Source organism: Folsomia candida, unplaced genomic scaffold (assembly GCF_002217175.1).
Source record: "Folsomia candida strain VU population unplaced genomic scaffold, ASM221717v1 Fcan01_Sc024, whole genome shotgun sequence".
Taxonomy (NCBI): domain Eukaryota; kingdom Metazoa; phylum Arthropoda; class Collembola; order Entomobryomorpha; family Isotomidae; genus Folsomia; species Folsomia candida.
This window is the reverse complement of record NW_019091216.1, coordinates 834,954-860,043: the sequence shown is the minus strand read 5'-3', so window position 1 is coordinate 860,043 and position 25,090 is coordinate 834,954. Positions and strand designations below refer to the sequence as shown.

Here is a 25,090-nt window from a genome sequence, read left to right as displayed (position 1 = left end):
CCTTCATTTTTAAATATCGCTGTTATTATATAGTTCTATTAGTTTTGGGATGGGATCCAACAGAAGGTGCTACAAGTGTTTATTTATTAAGGGGTGAAAGCCCTATATAAGATCGTTATGTCCGTCTGTCTGTCTGCCCGTCCGTCCGTCCGTCTGTCTGTCCGTAGCTCCGATAACTTTTGAACGGAATGACATAGAGACTTGAAATTTTTAACGTTAACTCCTAACGTCAAGGGACAGGACGAGTTCGAAGATGGACACTGTGACATCGTCACAGTGACGAAAAGTGACGAAAAAGTGTCACGTGTCACTTTTGGCATGTGACACATCATTTCTAACTATTTTTCGATGAGGAATTCGAAAATTCGTGTCATTTTGCGATTGGACGTCACCTGTGACGATGACGTCGTCACAGTGACGGAAAGTGACGAAAAAGTGGCACGTGTCAGTTTTGACATGTGACACATCATTGTTAACTATTTTTCAACGTCGAATTCAATGGTGACCTCCATTTTGACCTCAGAGGTCATCTAATGGTCATAGGGCATATCTATGTCAATTTAACAGGAAATTTAACCCCGAATTTTATGGTGACCTTCATTTTGACCTCAAAGGTCATATAAGGGTTATCAACCGTTAAATTTGACATATCTGGGACGTAAACGTCGAAAACACGTCAGAAGTGTCAATTTTAACCAATTTTTGAACATAATATGATATTTACTTCGACGTATGACGCACTTCTTTCACCCCTTGGTTACATGCGTTGTAACGGTTTATTAAAGATGTATCAGACCTTAGCTTGAAACTCTAGTTATTTTCCTACCCGTTTGTATAATAGTTTTCACCACATCAATCGGTAAAATTGCAGTCCACACTACCACCCCTGTAAACATTCCCCCAAGGAATGCTCTGTCTTTACTAATTTTTCCGTTTTCGAGTGTGATATAATAGTTAATCATGCGAATTGTAGGAAAATAAATGGCGACCTGAAAGAGCCCTATGGAATTTTTAAACCAATTTATAACCTCAACTAAAGTATTATTCAATTCACTAACAATGCGAGTGCAAGAAGTGTTGCACGAAGATCTTTTTAGGACCACCGCAGTTTGGCAGATAAACTCATCACAAACAACGTTTGGCGCGGCACATGGGCAGATGCGCAAAATCCGGCGACTTCTGGACACTGCAAGTTCGCGAAAACGATCGAATCTTAAAGTGGAAACAGGGCTGTGGTCAGATTTGGCTATGAAAATCGTGCTTTTTGACATACTTTCGTCGAAAATATAACATAACTTACGCCCATAATTCATCTAATTTTGCGCATCCTGCCCAAGTGCCGCACTAAATGTTGTTTATGTACAGATAGAATTTGTCTCTAACACTGCGGTGGTCATAAATTGATCTGGATTTATTAGCGGATCGATGTTATCTATTTGCATTATACATTCTTTATTTAGTGATTAGGTTTTATAGAATTGGAAATATTTATAATTCAATCCAAGCCTTGTAATTTTCTAAAAATATATTCTACACAAGTTGTATTGCACATCCTTAACTCGAAATAGAATAGGTTTAGGAATTTCTTATTTACAAAAATTATATTTGACAAACATCCTCGAAAAGTAGGAGATACTTGATTTGATTTATTACACCAAACTTACCTTACTTAAGAATTTGGCGTCACGCCTTGTCGCCAATTATGAGTTTTACACGGAAATATGAATGAATCCTTGATCTAGAGCGATAGTATATTTTAAAAACCATAGTGAGTACCCTGGGGGCGATGAGCAGTAGGGAACCCCTCCTTGTTAATGGAATTCATACTATTCAAATTTGATGCTAAGAAAAATGCCTTAAAATATCGAAAATTGTCCTCCACGTAGCGTTACTTTGGGACGTATGTACAATCAAGTCTTCCTGCCAAATCATTCAACCTTATTAAAGGCCTCAATAACCCAATCTGAATTGGTAAGGAATCCAAAACTGCCTTTAACATTGTAGAATGTGGCATCAGCACAGTAATCTGGTGACGTCGTCGCGACGCAATCCTTCACCATGATGCAGCCATATCCCAGGAAATTGGCGTCGGCCAAAGTGTGGAGAACACATTCTGAAATGAAATGAGAGGAATAAAGAAAGCCGTAAGTTACAAATAATTACACCCACCACCGCCCACCCATCCACTTGAGTATTGTGTTTGTATCAGTGCAAGATTTTCTATTAATTGCAAAAAAAATCTGCAAAACACTGGCGAAAGTACAAATTTGTGCCCTCTAGCCAGATCGGTGGGGGGCCCCTTGTTCATAACTGATTTTCAGAGATTTAAAAAAACGATTTTTTTAATTTTCAGAGCTCGGGATTTCATACTCCTTATAAATATATGTTTTTTAAGAGTAGTAGCTTGTGCTACTTTAGCAAACAAAACCCAACACACATTCTAAAAATTACAGCATTTTGACGTTATCCGGGTGGAATTTTGATTATAGTTTGGTATGCTTTACCAAAATCGGAAAAACGGAAATACCATATTATATTACTCAGAATTTAAAAAAATACAGGAAATTAATTGGAATTTTTACTCCGGCCGGGGCCGGGGGCCCCACGGACGCGTGGGCTCCTATGTAACGCTTACCCTTACCCTGGCTACCCCTAGTTCCGCCAGTGCTTAAAAATCAGCAATTTCTTACATGCAAGAATTGAGATTTTTTAATTTAGAAACTTTCATAAGGAAATTGGAAAAAGGTATATTAAAAACCATGCCCATTGGGATTGAGTTGGTGGACATATGTATGCATGTAAGGGCATGATTTGTAATGTACCTTTTTCCAATTTCCTTATGAAAATTGTGTAGCTTCTAGAGTTTTTAAAAAATGTAGCCTACGCTTAAACTTTTTAAATTCAGAATTCCCAATTTTTGCATGTTGTTGTAAGAAACTGTTGATTTTGCAGATCTTGTATTTTTGCGAAAAATAGAAAATCTTATACGGATACAAATATAAGACTAATCACGAGACTGATGCAAGACTGATGACAAATATACTTACGATCCGTATTAACCCCAGCAAAAAGGATATTCCGGATTCCAAAATTTTTCAAAATCGAGTCCAGCGGAGTGTCCCAGAATCCACTGAATCTGTGCTTATCCACTAATATGTCTTCCTGGTTTTGTTCTACTTTGAGCCCCTCCACGACCTCCGAACCCCATGAAGCTTTCTCTAAATAGATAGATTTCTTACAATGAAACCCAAACGAGTGGAACGTTACATCATAAGATGAATAAACAATTATGAATCCACTCAGCGAGGAAATGTGGCTTCAATTCTTGGCACTCTCCCTGAAGGAAAAGAGTTGGAGGAAATCTACTATTTTTTCTAATCTCTTAGTTTTTTTTCTCTATTAGGTTAGGTTTTACTATTTGATTAGGTTAGGGATTCATTGTGTGCGACTCCTGTGTAGTCAGGTTTTCGACGAATTTTTTATCCCGAACCAGGGCTTATGTAATTCTCATGTCCGTCTGTCTATCTGTCTGTCTGTCTGTCTGTCTTTCGATAATTCTCGAACGAGTTGACCGATTGACTTGAAATTTTTATCAGATGTATATTGGACAAAGTTAGGAAACGAGTTTGAAGATGGGTGAAATCGGTCAAGTGGTTGACCCGTAAGGGTCATCGGAGTGGGTGGGGTATTATGCACCAAAATTTCAAAATTGTCGTAGAAAGCTGAAATTTGGCATAGGGCTTGTTAATGGCTTCTAGTATATGAATTCAAATTGGAAAAATTTTCGTCTGAAGCGACCCGAGGGGGTGACCCATACTGATTTTTCAAAATCGTCATATCAAGCCAAAATTTTGCATGAAAGTTGCTTATGGCTCCTAATGGAAGATTATGAGTTGAAATTTAAAAAATTTCATCCCGAGGGACCCTATGGGGAGACCCCCACCGATTTTCATACATTAACTTGGAAAGCTGAAATTTGGAACGTTGGTCCTTGGTGCCTTTTCATGAAAAAATATCAAGTAAAATATGAACAAAAATTAACCAGAGGGGCACTAGGGGGTGACCCATATCGACTTTTGATATAATCAGTTGAAATTTAGAATGGAGTCGAAAAATAATTGACAAACATGGGTTTACTAATCAGTCCTGGTTCGGGCTAAGTAAAGCAGTTCTGATAGGTTATTGTAACTTTTAAATACTTGAACTCTGCGATACGCTATTTCACTATTCCCCGTACTGATGATTACATAAATTTTGAATAAATTTTTTGACTACAATCAATTCAAAGATTTGTTTCATTTTTTAATTATGACTTGATGAACAGAATGATTTATTTTTAGAAAAACGTATTACCTAGAATGGGCGACCCTTGCTTATTTAAATCCCCATAGCCCAATCCACTTCCATTTCCCACGTTGTACGAGGTCCACATTTGATTCGGATACATGTTTGCGAGGTCCTTTCTATTTCCCCAATTCACCCAGATTATCTTTACCCCTTTCCGTCTTAAATCGGGGATAAGCCGTTTCAAGGGGGGGATTGGGGCACGATCTTTCTCCCAGTCCAAACCCAAGCTGTCGAGCCAACCCCCCTTTTCGCAGAAATCATTCTGCATATCAATCACAACCAGGGCGGTCTCATGTACGTTCACTTTGACAGATTTTAATTCCGTTCGAATCGTAACTGGAATAGGAGTGAGTTCTTGTGGGAGGGAAAGGTCAACCAGTTCCGCGTCCTCTGTCCAGTGATAATTGGTTCCATGTCCCAACCTCCTTGTCCCCATCTGAAAGGTACAAACACAAGTAAATATTTATATCATGAACCATCTGTTTATTAGCAATGTTTGTTAGTATGATTTGTACGTGTGCAAAATTTCATGTTAATGAGAAAAAGTTTGAAATGAGTTATCGTTCGACAGACTGACTGACATAACTGCCTAGGGTCGAGTTAAAAATGATTTTCAATGAGTATGGTAGCTTTTGCCGGGGAAATAAATTTAGACAAATTTATGTCTCGCCGATTGGTTTGGCCAAATTTCTGATTGTTACAGGCAATTTACATGTATAATTAGCCAACCGAAAATTTAAAGTGTTGGGAAATATGTAAGATTGCTTCTGAAAGACACCTTAAACCAATAGAAATTGAAATTGTTTCGTTTTGTGCTACATCCTGGATTACCTGGTTGTTTTGGTTTAATTGTGGTATCGCTCGATGTATTTAATATCCAGTCCGTCTGTGCATGTCAAATGTCGGTCCGTCCGTCCTTCAGTTATTGAGGGAATGGAACGAATGAGTGAATGAGAAAATTATCAGGTGGCTTTGCATGCATATCGAGAAAATAATTAATACACGGTTCGTCTTCAACCTTGAATTTCTGGAGCTGCACAAGCTGAGTTGGGTCGGTTTGGCTCGAGTTGAATGGGATAATGGTGATATATATGGAATTCAGTTCGTTCAGGCAAATCCAGGTTTTGCCTGTTGTTTTTTATGCATGTACAGCACAACGGGCTATTGTATGCACAATACAGCAATGCATGGGATTGAGTTGTGATGAAGGAAAAGGAAAAATAGTAAATTATGGAGAATTTAGTTGCTAGATACGATAAACGAGAAAAAATCCTAAAAAATGGGAAATCTTTGCTACGCTTTGGTGCAATTGCGATATTTAATTTTTGTATTAGATAATAGTGAGTTTTTTATTCGAGTATACTTGTCTCGACTCGACTTCTTATCATGTAAAGTTACAAAGATTATGCTTGTTAGCCTCTTTCATGACGCATTTCATACAATAAAATTATACCAGCAAACTCAAAAGAAAAGACATTGGCGAACAACATATTCCCAGTGCAGACTGCAGACGTACAAAATTAACGTATTTTTGCGCCGACAAACCGCTTATTGAGATAACCTCTTACCTCAGAAATTGTGTTGTGTGGGTGTTGAGCGAGCTCGACTCGCGTCAGCAAGGCCTCGTGTATGAGTAAGAAAATGAATCAAAGGCCGAGTAAATCGAACTTAAAGCAACGTGAGGTAGTAAACTAGATTCGACTCGGATTTCTATGACAGATCTCAAGTAACCCCATGAAGTCTTGACATCGGTCCTGTATATTCAAAGCCGGTGGTCTACTTAACTCCTCCACTGCTCGAGTCGAATGAAACTTTCTTAACTCATTTAAAAAACAACTTTTCAAAACTCGACTCAACTCATCTCTCTCGACTCATCACGAGTGGAGTCGAAACACAAGTCTACCGAGATAAAAAAAAACTCTATGATTGCATTTGTTGTTTGTTGGTAACTTATGGAGTTTTCAGTGGCATTTCTTTTTTACGCCGATGTATAATTACGTGCATTTCTTTGATTTCAAACTAGTATTGCGTCCGCAATTCTTAACCGATTTTGACCATTTTGATCTTAAGATGACCACATAGAATATGTGTTGAATGTTTGAAATCAAGAAAGTTATAAGTGTTTTCCCTATACGGCGAAATGTGCGTCAAAAACGATTTTCTGTACTGTCTCACAGTGCATTGAAACCGGTTTGATTCCTCTGATCCCCTTAAAATTAATATGAAGACTGTAAATTAATAATGAATTTGTATGACGTAATATTTTGCCATTTCCAAGAATACCAAACCCTAGCAATGGCTAAAAGTGATGCTGCAGTGGGAGTTTTATTCCTATTGGATTATTATTATTAATCCGTTTACGACGGCGAATTAATTTTACCAAGTATGACACTGGTTGAGAAATGATAGCTGTTTTTGTATAACCTTGCACTCCGAGGTAAAACTGGGTTGGCTGGAAGTTGAAGTTCTTGGTAGCACGAGAAATATTAACCCAATTACTTTAACTGATGTAGAAATTTTACTCCCTTTTTTATAGAGTACAAGCCTGACGTCTTCTTTTAGCAGGGGTCCAGAAGGAATCATTTTGAATAGCATGGAGCCAATTTATCTAAACACCGTCTAAAAAGGTGTACGGTCTGATTGTTACTGACATCGTTTCAGGGTTGAAGGTTTGCAAGTTTTTTTTATTTCACGCAAAAATTGTACGTTAAATATTTAACAGGCAATTTTAAACAATACAAGCACCATATTTAAATAAAAGATTCTGTATCCTCCATGATTAGTGAGGTTCCCACGAACTCCCAAGAACAATGCAATGTATATACTACGCTGATCCATGGATGCATTAGCACCAGTGTTTCTACTGTTAAATAACACCTGCACGAAATTAGTGCACGAAAATGTTTTTAAACGTTTAATAACACCCACCAAAAATCCTGAAAAGTGCATGAAAATCAACGAAAATGCACAAAAATAATTTTAGGGCAAATAATATTGAAAGATTGCAGATTTATAATGCGATTTTTCTAAATAATTGGTTAATTAAGAAGTCGTTGTGCTATTTCATGGTATTTACATCTTCACCTTAGTATTTTAGTAGCAAAAAATTTTCCCTTCTCGACTAAAATATCAAAAACTTTTAATATTTAAAAATGTTAAAGTTGTAAATCCGTAAATAATAATGACTAAAATAATGAATCAAATCCCCATTTCACATGGCAGGAAAATATAAAAATCCTGGAAAATATTAAATTTCCTACATGAAGTGAATTTCATTCATTTTCGTGCATTTTTATGCATTTTTATGCGTTTGTATGCATTTTTATGCATAAAAATAATTTCGTGCGCACAAAAAGAAACACTTGTCAGCACAGACGAATTATTTAACAGTGTCGTAAATAATATATGATTCATCCTGACTGCTATAGGGTCAGTCCACGTCAATGTCAATCATGTGTTGCGGACCACGTCTCAGATTTTAGGTCTAATTTTACCATAAATACGTACTACTTAAATAAAGTTACTAGTGAAAAAATAAAAATTCTATGTTAGAAACTGGCCGAGAATTTAAATTCGTAAAAAATTTAAGAAACATTTTCCGTTTGATGCACTGAGTGTCACGTAATTTTGGGAAGGTTTACCTAAACCTAAAAGTTGTTGTAGGCACTATAAACTAAATTCTAAAATTGAAAACATTTGAAAAATTTGAATTCTAGCCATTTTGTAATGGTAACTTCAGAACTCTATAACTTTTTGCACCCTGTCGTGTGCAACCCAAATTTCATAAATTATAACGTAATTTTAAATTTCTAATCCACCATAAAAAAATTAGGTCGCACACGACAGGCTGCAAAAAAATATATCGATTTTTCTGACACACATTAACACATGCAAGCTTATGGGTGGGAATATTCCCAAAAATTATCAAAAAAGAAGAGGCGTAAACAAAACTTTCAGTGAAAAAATTCAAATGCCATACCAGTCAAGATTATTTTTAACGCTGAGTTTAAAAAACTGTGACTAAAAAAATGTAGCCCTGACCGCGTCGACATTTAAAAACTTAGTACGTGCTACGCCCACTGCTGGTGAGCACCACCATCAGTAGTGTCGCTCGGAGTGGAGAGACAACATCTCCGCTCTCATGACTCTCGCCCGATCATGGGTATTGACGTGGACCGACCCTATAGCGAAAAATTCCAAATTTTTAAATCAAAAATAAATATGATGTCTCACAGGGGAAGAGTAGGAAAGCAGTGCAAAAGTTTGGTTTTAGGATCAGTGGAACTCTTACTTCTCTCGGAAATAAAACCTTTATTTGGCGTGTTTACAATTTTTCTAAAAATAATAAATTTCGACTTGTACACAAAATCTTGAAAGTAATATTGACACCACTCTAAAAACTCTTATTCAAATATGTATTCTCCTTTTTGCAAGCGTTCATATGTACAATTTTAATTTGATTAGCAAGATTTTAAAGTAAATCCGGAAAAACGGACATTTCTACGGATATGTACATATGTAGGATTGATTATGCTAAAAATGTTCTTTTCCAACCCCAACAAAATGATTATTTGTGATCGGGCCTTTTATTGCTGAGGTCTTCATGTATCTATGCTCCCTGAACAAACTCTACGAAATCCAAATTCTACCATTTCAACACCAATTTGATCTCTTACAATTAATCATTGCTGAAACGTGGCTCAACTCACGAAGATGAATTAAAAATTCCAGCTTATCAGTAAATAACTCCACATTCCTGCAGGGCATATGTATTTAAGCACCACGTTCTGCATGGTTTTGTTTCCTTTCGCCAAGTTCCCACGAACAATGCAATGTATGTAAATGTAGCCAGGACACGCTTTATTTTATCACTAGAGTAGAGGCCCGTTCAAGAACGGGTTCTAGGCCCCCAGAGGGGGGTGTGCCCATAGCGCAAAATCCCTAAACTTTAAATAATTTCCAGTAGAGACTTTGTCCCTTGTCATAGCGCATACATGCATCAAAGTGCCCAAGTCATGCTGTATTTCAATTTCCCTGGTTACGGAACAATCTGATTTCCCCCTGTGGGAGTGGCTGGATAGCTAACCACTTAAATTCTCACGTTCCACGCTCCCATTAACTTCCACAAACCCCGTTGACTTCCACAAACCCCGTTAACTTCCACAATCCCCTTTAACTTCTACAATTAACGCCAAGCTATTGACGGCGTTGGATTCAGCGTCAAAAATGCATTCCAATTGATATGCGACATCACGAATAAGCAATATTTGAACCCCACGGTCACGGGAAGGTAGCGGGGGCCTCGCAGGTCAAAACCATCGGCGGCGTTGGATTCAGCGTCAAAAATGCGTTCGAATTGATATGCGACATCACGAATAAGCAATATTTGAACCCCACGGTCACGGGAAGGTAGCGGGGGCCTCGGAGGTCAAAACCATTGACGGCGTTGGATTCAGCGTCAAAAATACATTCGAATTGATATGTCACTCGCTGTGGGTGGAGTTTCTCAAACTAAAATAATTAATTAATAGTGTTTATCACGATCACTTATCATGATAACCACTATTGATGAGTGATGTATGTATGTATGTATGTATGTATACTGCTCACTCACTGTACATTTTCATGCATGCATTTATTCATGCAATGTGGTGGTGGTGGTGGCTCCGCTTTTTTCTTTGTCTCCTCATTTGCATAATTCTCCACAGGCAGGCAGCCAGGGATCATACTAACGCTTTATTAGAGTGGATGTTTAATTGGACAACTCCTTATTTCTACTTCGTATAATGTCTCTCTTCTCGTTCCGCAGCGAAACTCTTTTAAATACAGACATGGTCCAACGGAACTTGCCATGCACGTCAGTATTTATTGTGGAATGCCAACTACAAGCAGTCCTTCAAGTTGGAAGCAGTAAAGTAAATGGAACAGTCATTGGCGGAACTAGGAATTTGTGGCCCCTAGCCACACATCGGTCGGGGCCCCTGACTGATGTTCAGATAGTTAAAAGGCGAAACAATTTTTTGAAAAATGTTCAGAGCTCGGGATTTCATACATACTCGTAATATATGTTTTTTAAGAGTAGTAGCTTTTGCTAATTTAGCAAAAAAAAATCCAACACACATTCCAAAAATTACAGCATTTTGACGTTATTCGGGTGGAATTTTGATTATGGTTTATCAAAATCGGGACACGGAAATACCATATTAAATTAATCAGAATTAAAAAAAATACAGGAAATTAATTGAAATTTTTACTACGGCCGGGGCCCCACGGACGCGGGCTCCCCCTACCCTAGCTCCGCCAGTGGAAAGAGTTGATTTCCTCTCGGTTCAGTTTAGATCACTCTCCTGTACCCACGCACCATGCGACCAATCTACTTTTCTTATCTGCAAATTTTCTTCACGATACACATGTCAAACTAGTCCTGCTGTGGGACTACATACGTATATAGCATTGGAAAATCGTATCTCTTAAAAAAGGCAGAGAAAAGGTTTTGTTTTGTTTTTAGTAGGGGCTGTCCAGAACAAATGTCATTTTTTTAAGTTGTAGGTGAAATCCCAACTGTAAATGAAAAAACATATTTTTTCCCACTTTCAAAAAGTTGCATCTGTTCTGGATGGCCTATACCAAAAGAAACAAATTGTATCTATTTTTCGGGGGTACGATTTTCCAAGGCTACGTAGCGTCCCACAATAGGCCTGTTTCAAGCTAACAGATACATAAGTCCGAGGACGAGCGACAGGAAATAAAAAAGTTTCAGTGATGACCCACACCATAATTTTTTTGCAATGCAAAATTTAGAATTTTTGTCAATTTTTTCTGATCACCTTCAAATTTTGCACGTATGTACATGGAAAATCCCTATCTCGAGTATCAGAAGAAGATGGTGGCCACTATGACACAATTTGTTGGTGGAGAATAAAATAGTGTACAAAAGGCGTTAGGACATGGTTTTGACGAATTCATACCTTAATTGCGGGATGGTTTTTAGTTGTAGAGATTTCTAACATTTTTTATGTGAAAGCCCATGTCTCAAACTATACGTAAGCATATCTGGCTTCCGATTTTGTGTACCCAGCGAAATGAGGCAAGGTCAAATTTGGAGAGGTATCCTTTTTTAGTTTTCCAAAATAGTGTTCTTATAAAATGGCGTTGAACAAAATATTTTTTTCTGAGGTCCCGGTGCAAAAATCGTCTTTGTGACTATTATCATGTGACTTAGCATGCTTTTCACTATATAAAACCACTTCTATCTCATGCTTATCTTTTAAGTCCCTTTTGTAGTCTAGCTTCATACTTGCCCTAATGGAATGCTCTCGTGAACGCAACTCCTCCACTTTTAAGGCCCCCAGATTTTACGTCTTTGATGCTAAAAATCCCCAACCTGGTTTCTATCCAAGGTACATATAGTATATTGCACTGTAAGTACTTTTGGTAAAATTTTGATAAGTGGTTACACCCCAGGAAATGAGTTCTCATTAAACCCTATAAAATTTTTGGAAAAGTTTCCGTCATTATCGAGGTCGAACTTTAAAAATAATTTAAATAGTCAAACCTCAGTAATTTTATTATTTTGTCACTTGTACCTTGTAGATAAAATAGTTCTGCAGCAGGGGACACAAAAAAGTTATTAAAATTTGTTTTCAACAAAATTTGACCATTAATTTCCCGAATTAGTTTACGAGTTTTTTACGATTCCCCGTCAGCTGATTAGCTCGAGTTCTTCTCCAAGACTGTTTACTCAAAATCTTAACTATTTAGTTTAATATTACTTAGGACACTTCCAGCTTTGCCCTCAATCTTAATTTGACCTAGTGGGTCCGGTTTCAAGGGCAGCAGGTCAATTTTCCGGTGCACGGTCCGATTTATCACTTTTCATGGAAAAGTATCAACGACGATGGAGGCCCAACATTATCTAATTCATTGCGGATTCTTGTATTATTACATTCAATGATTACCTAGGGTTATAATATTAACAATCATTCACCTCTGACCTCTTAGGTTATCATGCTACATGAGTAATTAAGTTTGGAAAGTGTATTTTTGGCTCCTTCCAACTCTGGGGGCACGGGAGGGGGCATTTATGAAGCTATCGGCCTAAAATTTTAAATATATCTTTTTGAGAGTATTATCTTGCAACTGACCAAAAATCAGTTCAAAATTCAACTCCCCGCCAGAGATATTCACCCCCGAATTCGTCAAAACCATGTCCTAACGCCTTTTGTAAGGCAAAATTTATGAAGGACTGTTGGGAAAATGGTTTCATGGGTTTGGCATATATCTAATATGGATAAGATCGACAGGCCATTGATACTTAACTAAGATTTAGAAACTGGTCATTCCTTAACTCGGGCTAGTGGAAGTTTCTTTGCAAGTTTTATTCCCATCATGCTTGTTTAGTCGTAGTTTTTCTTGTGGTGTGGTTGAGGAAAGGTTGAAAATTTCCAATATACATACTTATGTAGTTACTGATTTCTTTATTTTTATCGAGTTGTATAAATGTTCGTGAATTAAAAAAAAACTTTAAATTTTCAAAAGTAAATTGACTGCAAACCTTTAGCCGAACATGGAAATATTAATTAAAATTTTATTATGTTTGCAAATTTTAAAATAAGAAGAGTAAATAAACCAATGAAGTTGTAAAAGTAATTAATATCAGTCGTACATTACACTATTATTATTCATTCATTAATGGTTTTGAAATCTGGTTACTGGTTTTACAAACAAATATCCATATCTGTACATTGCACCCATGAAGTTTTAAAGGTGAAAGATGAAATGGCGAGTGACAAAATAAATAACAAGGCATTATAACTTTTATCCCAAACCTTAAAACTAATGACGCACGGATCAATTATATTAAACCATTGAAACTCCAAAACACCTGATAAATAACGTATTTAAGTAATTAGTGCCATTATACATATTATCGTAATTAGCTGCATTATGTGAAGAGAATTCTCTGAAAAAATAATTTATCTCAATAATCATGCATCTTATCAGTGGTGGTGTGATACTTAAATATTCCTTTCTTTATCAATTGAAGCATGATGCCATTGTGACTCTCTACATAGTTACACTTCGTCCATTTAACTTGACACTTCATTTACATATTAGTCTTTACAAAAATTAAATCCCAAAAGATGGAATACAACTTAAACATCGAGGTTGCACAAGTCGCGGATAGGAATCGTAAACTAAAGATGATGGCAGCCGCATTATTTGGAGGGGTTGCCCAAGTAGCCTTAATGCATCCTATGGACACAGTTAAGGTAATTTTTTGATTTATTACAATTTTAATAAAACTGAAAATTAATGGAAAAATTTATCAGACAAGAATGCAAGTTATGGGGTATAAGGGCCAGGTAACGGCTTTTCCGTCCCTCTACAAGGGATCTTGGGACTGCTGTGTGAAGACGCTAAGACAGGAAGGGTATCTCGGGATGTTTCGAGGCTTATAAGTACACATTAAATCGTACTAATTCTGAATATACTTGGGTGCACTGGAGTGTTAATTTTTAATAGACCTATTTGCACAAGAAAATTCTATATTTTTTCGAACAAATTTATCCCTGATCATGAATCGTTTGAAAATATGAAAAAATTTTTTTAAAATAGTCGGGGTTGATATTGGATATGATAGAACAACTATTTATATGGGAGTAAAATAGTGCAAGAATTATAAAAATCCGATCAAAATGGGATTTTTGGTGCGGCGAGTTTAGGTTGAAATCTGGTATTCATAGCATGAGGTGTTATCCTCCTTAGTAAGAGGTAAGGTAAACCTTGCCTCATTATTCACCAAAGATTGCACTAACTTCCTTTTAGAGCTTTTTTATACACGCCCCGGTCTATTTAAAATTAACACTCAACTGCACTAAGTCAATTTAGAACTAGAACACAATACAGTAGTTAAGAAAACCATACATATTTATCAACTTTTCCTTGCATATGTTTTGTCAGGAATGTCGCCATTTCTAATGGCACAGGCGCCATTATCTGCGTGTGGTTTCCTGGTTTTTGACACTGGTAAACTTGTAATGCAGAAAGTTACCAAAAATTCCCAACTAAGCGATAGAGAGACCACTGTAGCTAGATTTGTCTCGGTGTTGGTCTGTTCTTTACTTTTGACGCCAGGGGAGAGAATCAAATGCTTGATTCAAGTATCTACAGTTTTATTAAATTGTTATATTTTTTGTTTATATTTATATTTGTTTGTTGTAATGCAGCTCATTTAAATTGAAGGTTCAGACCCCTGAGACTCCACAAAACTATAGTGGTCCAATGGACTGTGCCAAAAAACTTCTTGCTAATGGTGGAATCTCCAATTTTTACAGAGGATTTTGGATAACGTATCTTCGAGGTAGGTAGAATTTAGCGGATTGAATTATAATTTAGTTGAGGCTATAAGCACCGTCATCAAATTCTAGAAGTGAAGTCGATGCTTAGTTCTATAAACCAACCAGGAAAAACGAAATGCTTATGGTTGAGGCAAAAAAGCGACATTTGGATCAGACATTGGAAGAGACATTTGGAGCAGGGTTTTGAGCTTTGCCCCATACCAGGCAGTATAAACTCCCAGTCTCTCGCTGTGTTAAGTTCTGGCCAGCAACCACTCAAAACCTTTAAGTATCGAGACTCTTAGGTGGTTCAGAACCCCACAAAATATAGATATTATTCTTTCGACTGTTGATACCTTTCCAACGGTACAAACAAAATTCCGAAGTTATCACACACCGCCAATTTCTTTAATACGTATTTGGACAAATGCCTACCTTTTTTGCCTCAACCATAAATGAAGCTACAGAGTACAACGAATAAAATTATACGAAAAAATGAAAAGTCAAATAAATGTATCAACCCTTGGAATTTTAAATTCTCTTTACTCTAGGTAACAGTGAGTAACAGTGACAGCCTGTCACTGACAGGTAACGAAATTTGAAGATAAATAGGTTTTTTTTGTGCACCTAAGGGTTTTTAGAATTAAATATCGACTACACTTTGACCAATTTAGGAAAGGGTTGTCGTTGAGAATCTCACCGTGAGTTGAGACGATCTCATCTCATCTCATGATGAGACGAGTTAAGGATGAGATGAGATGGGCGCTAAATGAGATGAGATCTTATACAGAGGGCATTTTAAGATCTTGGATGTGAATTCTGACCTTAATTACGACTTGGGTGTTTGCCGTGGAGATTTCTAATGTTTTCTATGCGAAAGCCCTTGTTCTTAACTATCATGTGACATCTACCACTCCAGCTTTGGTAAACTTTGGCGAGGATAGTAGGAGTAACTTTGGACCGTTCATCCTTTAGAACTTTCCAAACACCTTGTATAGTATAGGCTAGGTTAGGCTAGAGAAACATGTTCTTTTCAGATGTCCAAAGCCAAAGAAATCCAGGGGACTTGCATCAGGAGACTTAACAGGGATGTCACTATTTTGAATAATTGTTATCCCCAGCCTAACTTTTAAGTCCTTGGCGTATTCTTGGGTCAAACGTGCAGTATGAGATGACGCGGCATCGTGATGAACGACGACTTTTGACGTGTCCCTACCGTACCGCTTGGGAATATAAACTTTCAATAGGGACTTCAAAACAAAGTCTGTAGAGTACCTCGACCTAATTTTTACTTTTGGGGGAATTTAATTAAGGGCATGACATCACGGCCTGATATTACGCCCACCGTCATGAACTTCTTACAAAGTTCTCCTTGTGTGGGGAGGCCCACCTTGATGGATTTTTTTGAGCGATTACATCGTAGTAAATCCTCCGTCGACCGTTAGTGTCTTGTAGAGAAAACAATGCCTCATCAAGTGTGACAACAAATTCTCGCTTAGCTTTCGTCAAAAAATTTGCACAAACGTTTTTCCACTTGCGTCGCCGACATTTTATCTATTTGTCGTTCAGCTGATGAACTCGAGTCTTCCTTCGTATCCTTTTCTTCAAAATCTTTGTTGCTCTATTTAAACTTGACACAGACACTTTAACCTTCTTGCTTATCTGGGTTTGAGTAGGTGGGTTCTCTTTAGAGGTCAGAAGTTCAATTTTCCGCAGGACGGTGGTAGTTAGCACTTTGCGAGCGTATCTGTTCGGGGGTGGTTGTAAGCCGGCGAAAAGAGCTTCACGATTCTTTCCTTGGTTTTTCAATACCTTAGTTATTATGTAATCTATCACTCACTGAAAATCCTTAACCTTTGACCTCTTTCTTGATTCTGCTATAGGGGTAACCAAGTTTGGAAAGTTTTTTTATGATAGTGTCTACCTCAGGGGGGGGGGGCTGGAGGGGGCATTTTCACACCCAACTTGTCAAGTATTAAAAACTAACATTTTGAGAACACTACCGAGCCATGTGCCAAGTTTCAGGAAAATATTTCCATTCCTGCCAAAGTTACCAAGGTCAGAATTCACATCCAAGATCTTGATATGCCCTCTGTATGAGTCCACCAAAACCGGACAATATGAGATGAGATTATGATGAGATGAAATGCAGCGAGATGGGACCCATAAGCAGCAATGTATTTCATATTATCTCATCCAGTGTACTCTAAAAAGAAACAAAAGGAAAAATTTCCAATGCTTTTTTTGTTTTTTTTTTGCTGTTTGCTTTTTTGGTGTTCTGTGCTTTTTTGATGGCGCCACCTAGCAGCCTGCCAATGTACTACAATGGTAAAATTTACAAAATTTACGCAAAAAGCAAAAAAAAGCAAGAATTTTTTATAAGCAAAAAAGCTGCTCTTTACAGAAAAACAACAAGAAGCATAATACTGTGCTTTTTTGCTTGGGAGGACACTCATCTCATCTCAAAATAAATGAGACGAGGTAAGATGAGATGTAAATTTGAAAATCATTTAGGTTCCATCTCATCTCACTAGGTAGTATGGGATAAAATGAGATGAGGCCTCCCCCGTCTCATCGGCAACCCTAGTTTAGAATTATTACAATGATATGCATAAAAATTCCACAGGCATCTCTCAAGTGGCCGTTTACTTCCCCACAATTCGCGTAATTAACCATTATATCACACCTGAAAACGGAGTAATGAGCATGGATCGAGCATTCCTGGCGGGAATGTCTGCCAGCGTGGTAGTGTGGACGGCCATTCTTCCGATAGATGGAGTCAAAACTATTTTACAGACAGGTAGAAAACTTGTTAAAATTTCCAATCTAGCTTCTATAATAAATAGGGGATCCAAAATCGGTTTTTCTGATTTAAAAGACCGATTTTTCACCGGTTTTCGATTGACTTGAAAAGTGGTTTTACTATTTAACAGAAGACAGGTTTTGAGAAAAACCGGTTTTAAGATTTTCACAGAAATCGGTTTTGCAAAAACCGGTTTTATTACAATCGAAAACCCGTGTTAGATTTTATTGATTATGGACTACGATTTACCATTTTATGCCTTCAAAGTAAAAATTAATTACTCTGCAATACATTTTTGCCTAAAATAATGCTTTATAGATGTTTCATTTCAAATTTTGTTTTTTTATATTTTAAAAACATATCAAAAAACCGGTTAAAAACCGGAATTTGGGGAAAATCAAAAGCGAGTTTTACGAAAAGTTGTGAAAACCGGAATAATTGAAACCCGGTTTTGCGAAGATTTCCGGTTTTGGATGCCCTAATAATGAACACCTTTAATAAATATATAAACAAATCTAGCTCCTGCTGAAGGCTCTCACCCCAAAACTTGTAGATCCATAGTAACCGCGATATATAAGAATGATGGAATTCCCGGATTTTTTCGTGGAGTTATGCCAGTCGCGTTGAGAACGGTGATTGCCATTTCTTCAGTATTTGGAGGACTGCACGTAGTCATGCACGTGCTGAACGTTGATGAACTAACTTTTGAAACTAATGCGTAAATTTGTTAATATCTTGAAATTCTGGCATCCAATTATTGCGCTATAAATAGACAAATGTTGATCACATAACAAATATTATAATGATTATTAATATTATTATATTATAAATAACATACCTAGGTATGTCAAAATATTATGCGAATAAACGATACATAAATCGGTTTATTTTCATTGCGAATTCGCCTCACGAGGGAACCTCGTATAGTGCCCGGAGCTCCCAGCACATTCAATATATACATTAGACGCGTTTTTTAATACTAGTCCTATGATGTGACAAAATCTCCGTGTCAAAATGACATTTGGTCAAGCGGTGACGATTTTAGTGACGCGCCGAACGGTCACTTTCTCCCATGATTCAAAAGCATATTCAAAATCATATTCATAATGATATTCATAATCATATTCAAAATCATGTTCAAAATCATATTCATAATCATATTCAAAATCATATTCAAACATCGAATCTTCCCTGATTGGTGGAGCCAGAAACCTGGCAACCAATCAGAATGCAGGAATGTCACGGAAAATTTCACGGGACGGACTTTTCGAAATTATAATATAGATACGGACTCCCTTATGCTTTCGTGATGACGAGCAATGACGCAGTTTGGTTCAAACAATAATCCTGCACTTTGAGGAAGGTCGTCCTCTCGGCGAAATTGTTTCCAAATTTGATCTGCAGAGGTCTCAACGATTTAAAGCATCTCGTTACACTGCGTTCCTTCTTTTGTCCGCTACGTGGTTTCCAATACTTCCACATGTCCACGATTTCCTTCGACCTCACGTTCACCATGGCGGCTGCCTGGAACATAAGCAGATTTAGAGTGAAAGCATCCGCCGTCAACAAACTGAACAGTAGGAGGTCCAGGACTCCAAGTTTCACTCGGAAGGCGATGAGGGCATAGATCGAGAAGGTTTGAACCAATGGTCCCGCAAATGTGAGGAGGAGCATGATTCTATTTTGAACACATTCGTTCAGCATGACCTCCAAGATGGTGAGCATACGGTACATTTGAACCACGTCATTGACCCGATTAGCCAAATCGTACGCCTTTAGATATCCATACAGCAACCTGCAATTATCATAAATTATTTTTGACAGTGAATAATGTTTTAGAGAAAGCTGAAATTATCATATTATATATTTAACAAAGTGTTACTAGTTTTGGCAGAAAATTAAAGTCCAATAAACCGTTAAACGCATGTAGCGAAGGGGTGAAACCGAGAACTTTATAACATTTGTGAGGTGACACATGTATCAAATTTAATATATGGTGTCAGTTAACAGGTAACAAACAGTTATTTAACAAACTCATGTTCTTTGAGGTCAAAATTAATGTCACCATTGAATTCGGGGTTAAATCTCTGTTAAAATTGACATATGTATCAGATATAACGTTTAGTGACCACTAAGTGACCTCTGAGGTCAAAACAAAGGTCACCATTGCATTCGGAGATAAATTTCAGTTAAGATTGACATATGTATCAGATATTACGTTTAGTGACCTTTTAGTTACCTCTAGGTGACCTTTAGATGACCTATGAGGTCAAAATGGATGTGACCATTGAAATCGGGGTTAAATTTCAGTTAAAATTGATATATGTATGGGATATGACGTTTAGTGACCTTTCAGTGACCTCTAAGTGACCTTTAGATGACCTCTGAGGTCAAAATGGATGTGACCATTGAAATCGGGGTTAAATATCCTGTCAAATTGATATATAGATGCAATTTGACCTCTAAATGACATTTCGTGACCTTTTGACCTTGAAGGGAGTGACCTTCAGGGTCCATCTTCGAACTTGACCTTTGTTTGTATATGAAGTATTTATGTTCAAAATTTCAAGTCAATGTGTTAAACCGTTCTTGAGTTATCGCACGGACGGACGGACAGACGGACAGACAGACAGACGGACAGACAGACAGACGGACGGACATATCAATCTTATAAAGGGGTTTCCCTTAATAACCCCTTAATAACTAATTTGTTAGACCAGTGTAAACATTATTTACTAATGACAAGGTAGTTTTTTTGCTAAGGTTGTAGTGAATCCTAATTTTTGCTTTCTGTTTGTGGATGACTAATTTTCTACAAGAGAAAATCAGTTATAATTCATGCCCATGCTTTTAAATACATACTTTCGACCATACCTGTTCACATTAATTCAAATACTACCAAATGAATAATACTTAAACGAGTGAATAATTCCACATTTAAAAATAAATGAATGGATATCATATATGTAATAATTACCCTCATCATACTTTAATTTTCCACCTAAGAACTTAGAATTGCCCCAATGTAAGAGGAAACACTCCAAACAGTGTTTGGGGAGATTATCTGGGAAATACAATTCCAAAGTTAATTTTTAATTCGCCTTCAAAATTTTACATCCACGGTTAGCTTCCAATTTTGATAATTATCACTACTTATGTAAATATGTGAATATGTATATGTATAATAAGGTAGTATTTCCAAGTCGAGTAAACTAAACCGTCCCGTTGCGAAATTCTTAATAAACGAACTTCAGTTGGGTTCATGAATGTTTGACGAGACAGACAATGCGATGGCTATTAAAAATTTAGGTATATATGTATAAGTTTATACTCACAATGGAACCATTTTTCAAGCTACACGAGATAAGCTTAGTGACTTATACTTAAAAATCAAGCTAAAAATTAGAAATCGCGTGGCACTTATCTTTCCGTTGAATGGGCACTTGGAGGTCTAATATTTGAGGACAAAGTTCACAGTAGCGGCCCGTTTTTTTATCAAGCGGGCGAGCGGAGGAGGAAAATTTTCTCCTCATTTGAGGTCACTCCGGTGCCGTCACTTTCGCGTTTTCACTTTCATGCAATGCATATTATTTCTGATAAAATTTCACAATGTCATAAATTTTACATGAGACTGAAATTTTCTAAAAAATAATTTTAGTTTTTATAAAATTTCGCAATCTCGTAAATTTTACATGTACACAATTTTATATTTGCTCGTTAAATCGATCCGTAATAAAAAGTAATAAATAAAATAATCTGGTTTGGAATATGAACCAAAGAGACAAACATTTCTTATAATTTCTGAAGTTTTATTACAAAAGGTGCACGAGCAAATATAAAATTGTATACTGTGAAATTTTATCGTATAATCTGACTAACAAAGTTCTTGAGAGTACTGCACCCGAACACTCTTGACTCGCCATGGCGCTTGATGTCTCGGTTTGTAGTCCTCCAAATTCTTCCTGACTTTTATCATCCTTCATTGCTCTATTTACTTCCATATTTCTGTTTGAAGGATGCTCATAGCACATGATACTATGATGACGTCTTCTACAAATTCCGCATTCTATCTTTGCTTTGCACGCGGCCGCTCGATGTCCAAATCTGAAGCATGTGAAGCACCCTCTCTTCTCACGTATTCTTCCCTCCTTTTCCTTATAACTCATCTTCTGAGCCGCATAAAATAAATTGCTGGCGTGACTCTTTCCACAAAATATACATTGACTCGACCTCTGACTTGTAATTGACACGAGCCCTGCTGCAGTTGCGATCTCTTCTTCGTGGCCTGACTTCTTCGGAGATTGTCGTTGCCCAACTTTCTTCTTCTCTTTCTCCCCGCTCGTCATCTCAATCTTCCATTCGCTCTCCATCTCATCTCTCAAAAAATCCAATAAACATTCCAATTTTGACTTCGGGGGGACGAGAGTTGACCCCTCCACCTTTGAGAAATGAGAACGAAACCACGTGGCGAGCGTCTCCTTCGGCAAACTCTTCACGATCATGGGGAGTAGATATGGCGACGACTCTTCCGACTTCACACCAAGTGACTCCAAATTCTGCAGTTGAGTTTGGAGAGCCATGAAGAATTTCGAAATCGAACTCTTCTCCTTACTGAATAGTAGCTCGGCCAAATCTGTCATGTACATTGCAACCAGCATCTCCTTCTTTCCATACTTCTGTGTTAACATGTCGACGGCTTTCTGGTAATTTTGAGGGGTCTTTGGGAAACTTCCTACGATTTCTGCTGCTTCCGTTCCACTTTCCATGGACTCGACGAGGTATCGGAATTTGTCGGGAATTGATAATGACTGGTCCTTATGAATTAACTCATAGTGTGCCCACCACCCGAGCCAGCTTCTCATCTTCCCGTCGAACTTCTGTAAATTGCATTTGGGCAGCTTCACTCTTCTTTCACCTCCACTCGAATTTGCACTTCCGACGGGCGATTCCGGTCGACTGGGAGTTGAAATCGCAGTCTTGATCCGCAGAATCATCTCTACTGAACTCTCATTGATCTCTCGCCACTTCTTTCTGCTTTGTCGATACTTATCTTCCAAATTCTGTAATACGTAGTGGTCGAGAACTTGACCCGCGTAGTGCTCTGCTTCTTCTGTCAACTGTTGAATAGTCTGTAGCTTCCGAGTGAGAATAGCCTGGTCCGGCTGTGCTTTGTCTAATTCTTGACGTGCGATTTCCATATCTTCATTCAATAACCCCATCGACACTTTTCTTCTCATTTTCATTTGCATAAATGGGGTTTGTTGCACTCTCGGCGTTCGTGGTGGTGGTGACCGCGGCGCATCTTGTAATCGTTGTGGCGAAGGAATAACGACGTCTTTTTCCTCCTCAAACTCCTCTTGATTACGGGCTCTGGTCCCTCCACCTCCTCTTACTGTTTCCTGATTAAAAAGGCCCCACATTTTTTAGGAATTATTCACGCACGACAAAATTGAAACAATATGACCTGGCTATACTCCCGTCCGGTGGGAGTTAACCACTATGTACTCAGCGTGTCGATTTCCAGCACGACACCGGCCTGCTCTTCCAAAATGTTGTGGTCCTGCGGTCCGAGTTGCGGCTGAGTCCTCCCCTCCTCCTTCTTTAAAATCCAAATTTGAGTGGACGACCCGGCTGCTCTAAAGAACGTCCGGGAATGAATGGGAATGGTCTGAAAATGTGGTCATAAAATCACAATGAGTTATCGGAATTTTAAACTTTTTGCATATGTATAATACCAAATACGTACCTACATAATTTAATTAATAGCTAAGGCCGCCACACCCCCGTTGGCGACTAGTTCGATTTTCTTGCGAAGATTTTTCATTAAATTTTTTCCCGAAGTTTTTGCCACTTCCGAGGTGATTTTCTTCCATCGTCCTTTGAATTTTCGAAAGGTGTCAGGCACATCTTGAAGCCGGGAGTATACTGACTTAGAACGTGCCCAGAATTTTTCGATTGGGCGGAGTTGGGGTACATTAGGTGGGTTGATATCTTTTGGTACGAAATCAATATTTTTCTTTCTGAGGTACTCGGTCACTTTCTTTGCATAGTGACAAGTGGCGAGGTCAGGCCAAAACAAAACTTTATCATTTTTGTGAAACCTATTAATAAATGCTTCCAATCCAGCCTTGACGCAATTTTTCAGATAAATATCTTGATTGATATTCCCTTCGAGAACTACCGGGTCTGATACATGTCCGTGACTGGAGATGCATTGCCAAATGCAATATTTCTTTGGAAATTTGTCTTTTTTTCGTACTTTTTCTTCATAAGCCACTTCAGAGGGATCCGAGCTATGAAAAAAATGACGCCCTGGAAGATTTGAAGGGTCAACCGGAACATACGTTTCGTCATCCAGGATCACTACTTTTCCACGCATTTTCTTCAACAATTTTTGACAGCAATCCTTGATCCGACTTTCTTGTACGGGCTTGTAATTTGGTGCAGGTTTTTTGGTCCTTGCTTTGATTCCTAATTTATGGACCTTAATTTCCCCCAGGTAGCTTTTGGAAATTTTGACTTTCCTGGCAGCTACAGCTACTGACGTTGATGGCTAGGTTTTTAAAAATTTTTTCAATTCTATTTTTCACTCGAGTGGTCGCTAGCTTCGCCGGACGACCAGCTGGCTTCTTGAATTGCACATTTTCGGAATCCTTGAACTTTTTTATGTAGGAATACACATTTGAACTTGGAATTCCTTCCTGCTTAAAAAAGTTCCAGGTCACCTTGGAGTCTCGGTTGGCTGTCGTGTTGTAGAACTCCATCACTCGTTTTGCTAACAGCTCCCTTTCAAACAAGCTTCTTCTACCCTTATCCATTTTTGAAATTTAACAGTGATATACCAAATTGACCCTAATGAAGTGGGCTTTCAGAAATTTAAATTATTATAGTTCGCGGGTTTATTGATTTGTCAATATACTCGCTAGAGCGCGCATTCCCATTCATTCCCGGACGTTCTTTATTTCCTCTTCAAATCTCGAGACCAACAGACCCAACAGAACAAAACCAATTAGTTATGACAAACCAAACTTCTGAACGATACGGACCTGGATTGACTGTCCTTAGGGTGACAGTAAACCGCAAACTCTTTATCTCCTACTTGCTGGTCCTTTGGATGTCGTTCTTCTCCTCCCACCGTCTGCACTGGGCCACAATGGGATGAACACTCCTTCCAAAACTCGATGAATTAACTACCGCCCACCCGGGGGCGCAAATGATTTTGAATAGCCACTCCCACTACCAGCAGCGAGCCTATTCAGGTTTGGGTGGGTGTAGTCTCTTCGCCGGTTGAAAGGATGAGACTTCTGCTTTCCTCCGAGAAATGGTGCAAATAATGTGTGCACAACAAATGACGATCTCTTTAATGCAACGCCAATTTATTGTCACAATTTAACTCACTAATTATTACACCAATTGTCCACTATTAGGACCACTGTCTCAGCAGTAAGTCTGCTCTGTTCCTATTCTAAACTACGACTCTTTTCTACCTCTTGTTAACCTTTACTCAAATCCAAGGTTAATTGTTCATTGCCTTTCTTTCTCTTGCCAACACACCACCACCGCGAATCAAAAATAGTGGGGCGACTTAAGACACAAAAAA

At 37.9% G+C, this 25,090-nt stretch overlaps 3 protein-coding genes and 1 long non-coding RNA gene across 5 annotated transcripts; 2 read left to right on the top strand and 2 right to left on the bottom strand.

Annotated features, from left to right (window-relative positions):
- Window positions 1-1,390: 1,390 nt before the first annotated feature.
- LOC110859109 (ureidoacrylate amidohydrolase RutB) lies at window positions 1,391-6,960 on the bottom strand. Of its 2 annotated transcripts, none has more exons than XM_022107979.2 (4): window positions 6,772-6,960; window positions 4,354-4,783; window positions 3,048-3,218; window positions 1,391-2,113 (listed from the first exon to the last, which is right to left on the bottom strand). In XM_022107979.2, the coding sequence occupies exons 1-4, from the start codon at window positions 6,940-6,942 to the stop codon at window positions 1,929-1,931; spliced, it is 957 nt and encodes a 318-aa protein (XP_021963671.1). In that variant the 5' UTR covers window positions 6,943-6,960; the 3' UTR covers window positions 1,391-1,928. The 2 variants fall into 2 exon arrangements, with proteins under 2 accessions (XP_021963671.1, XP_021963672.1); XM_022107980.2 differs by lacking the exon at window positions 6,772-6,960 and adding an exon at window positions 5,179-5,570.
- On the top strand, window positions 6,903-9,209 carry LOC118438673. The gene is made up of 2 exons (XR_004836986.1): window positions 6,903-7,016; window positions 8,583-9,209. It is a non-coding gene; the product is annotated as an uncharacterized LOC118438673 (long non-coding RNA).
- A 3,936-nt stretch (window positions 9,210-13,145) lies between these two features.
- LOC118438675 (mitochondrial carnitine/acylcarnitine carrier protein-like) lies at window positions 13,146-18,365 on the top strand. Its single transcript, XM_035859257.1, has 4 exons — window positions 13,146-13,619; window positions 14,593-14,710; window positions 17,314-17,487; window positions 18,010-18,365. Exons 1-4 carry the CDS (start codon window positions 13,491-13,493, stop codon window positions 18,210-18,212), a joined length of 624 nt encoding a protein of 207 aa, XP_035715150.1. The 5' UTR covers window positions 13,146-13,490; the 3' UTR covers window positions 18,213-18,365.
- A 421-nt stretch (window positions 18,366-18,786) lies between these two features.
- Window positions 18,787-22,910, bottom strand: LOC110859047. Its single transcript, XM_022107910.1, has 2 exons — window positions 21,370-22,910; window positions 18,787-19,285 (listed from the first exon to the last, which is right to left on the bottom strand). The coding sequence occupies exons 1-2, from the start codon at window positions 22,908-22,910 to the stop codon at window positions 18,787-18,789; spliced, it is 2,040 nt and encodes a 679-aa protein (XP_021963602.1).
- Between the last annotated feature and the right edge of the window lie 2,180 nt (window positions 22,911-25,090).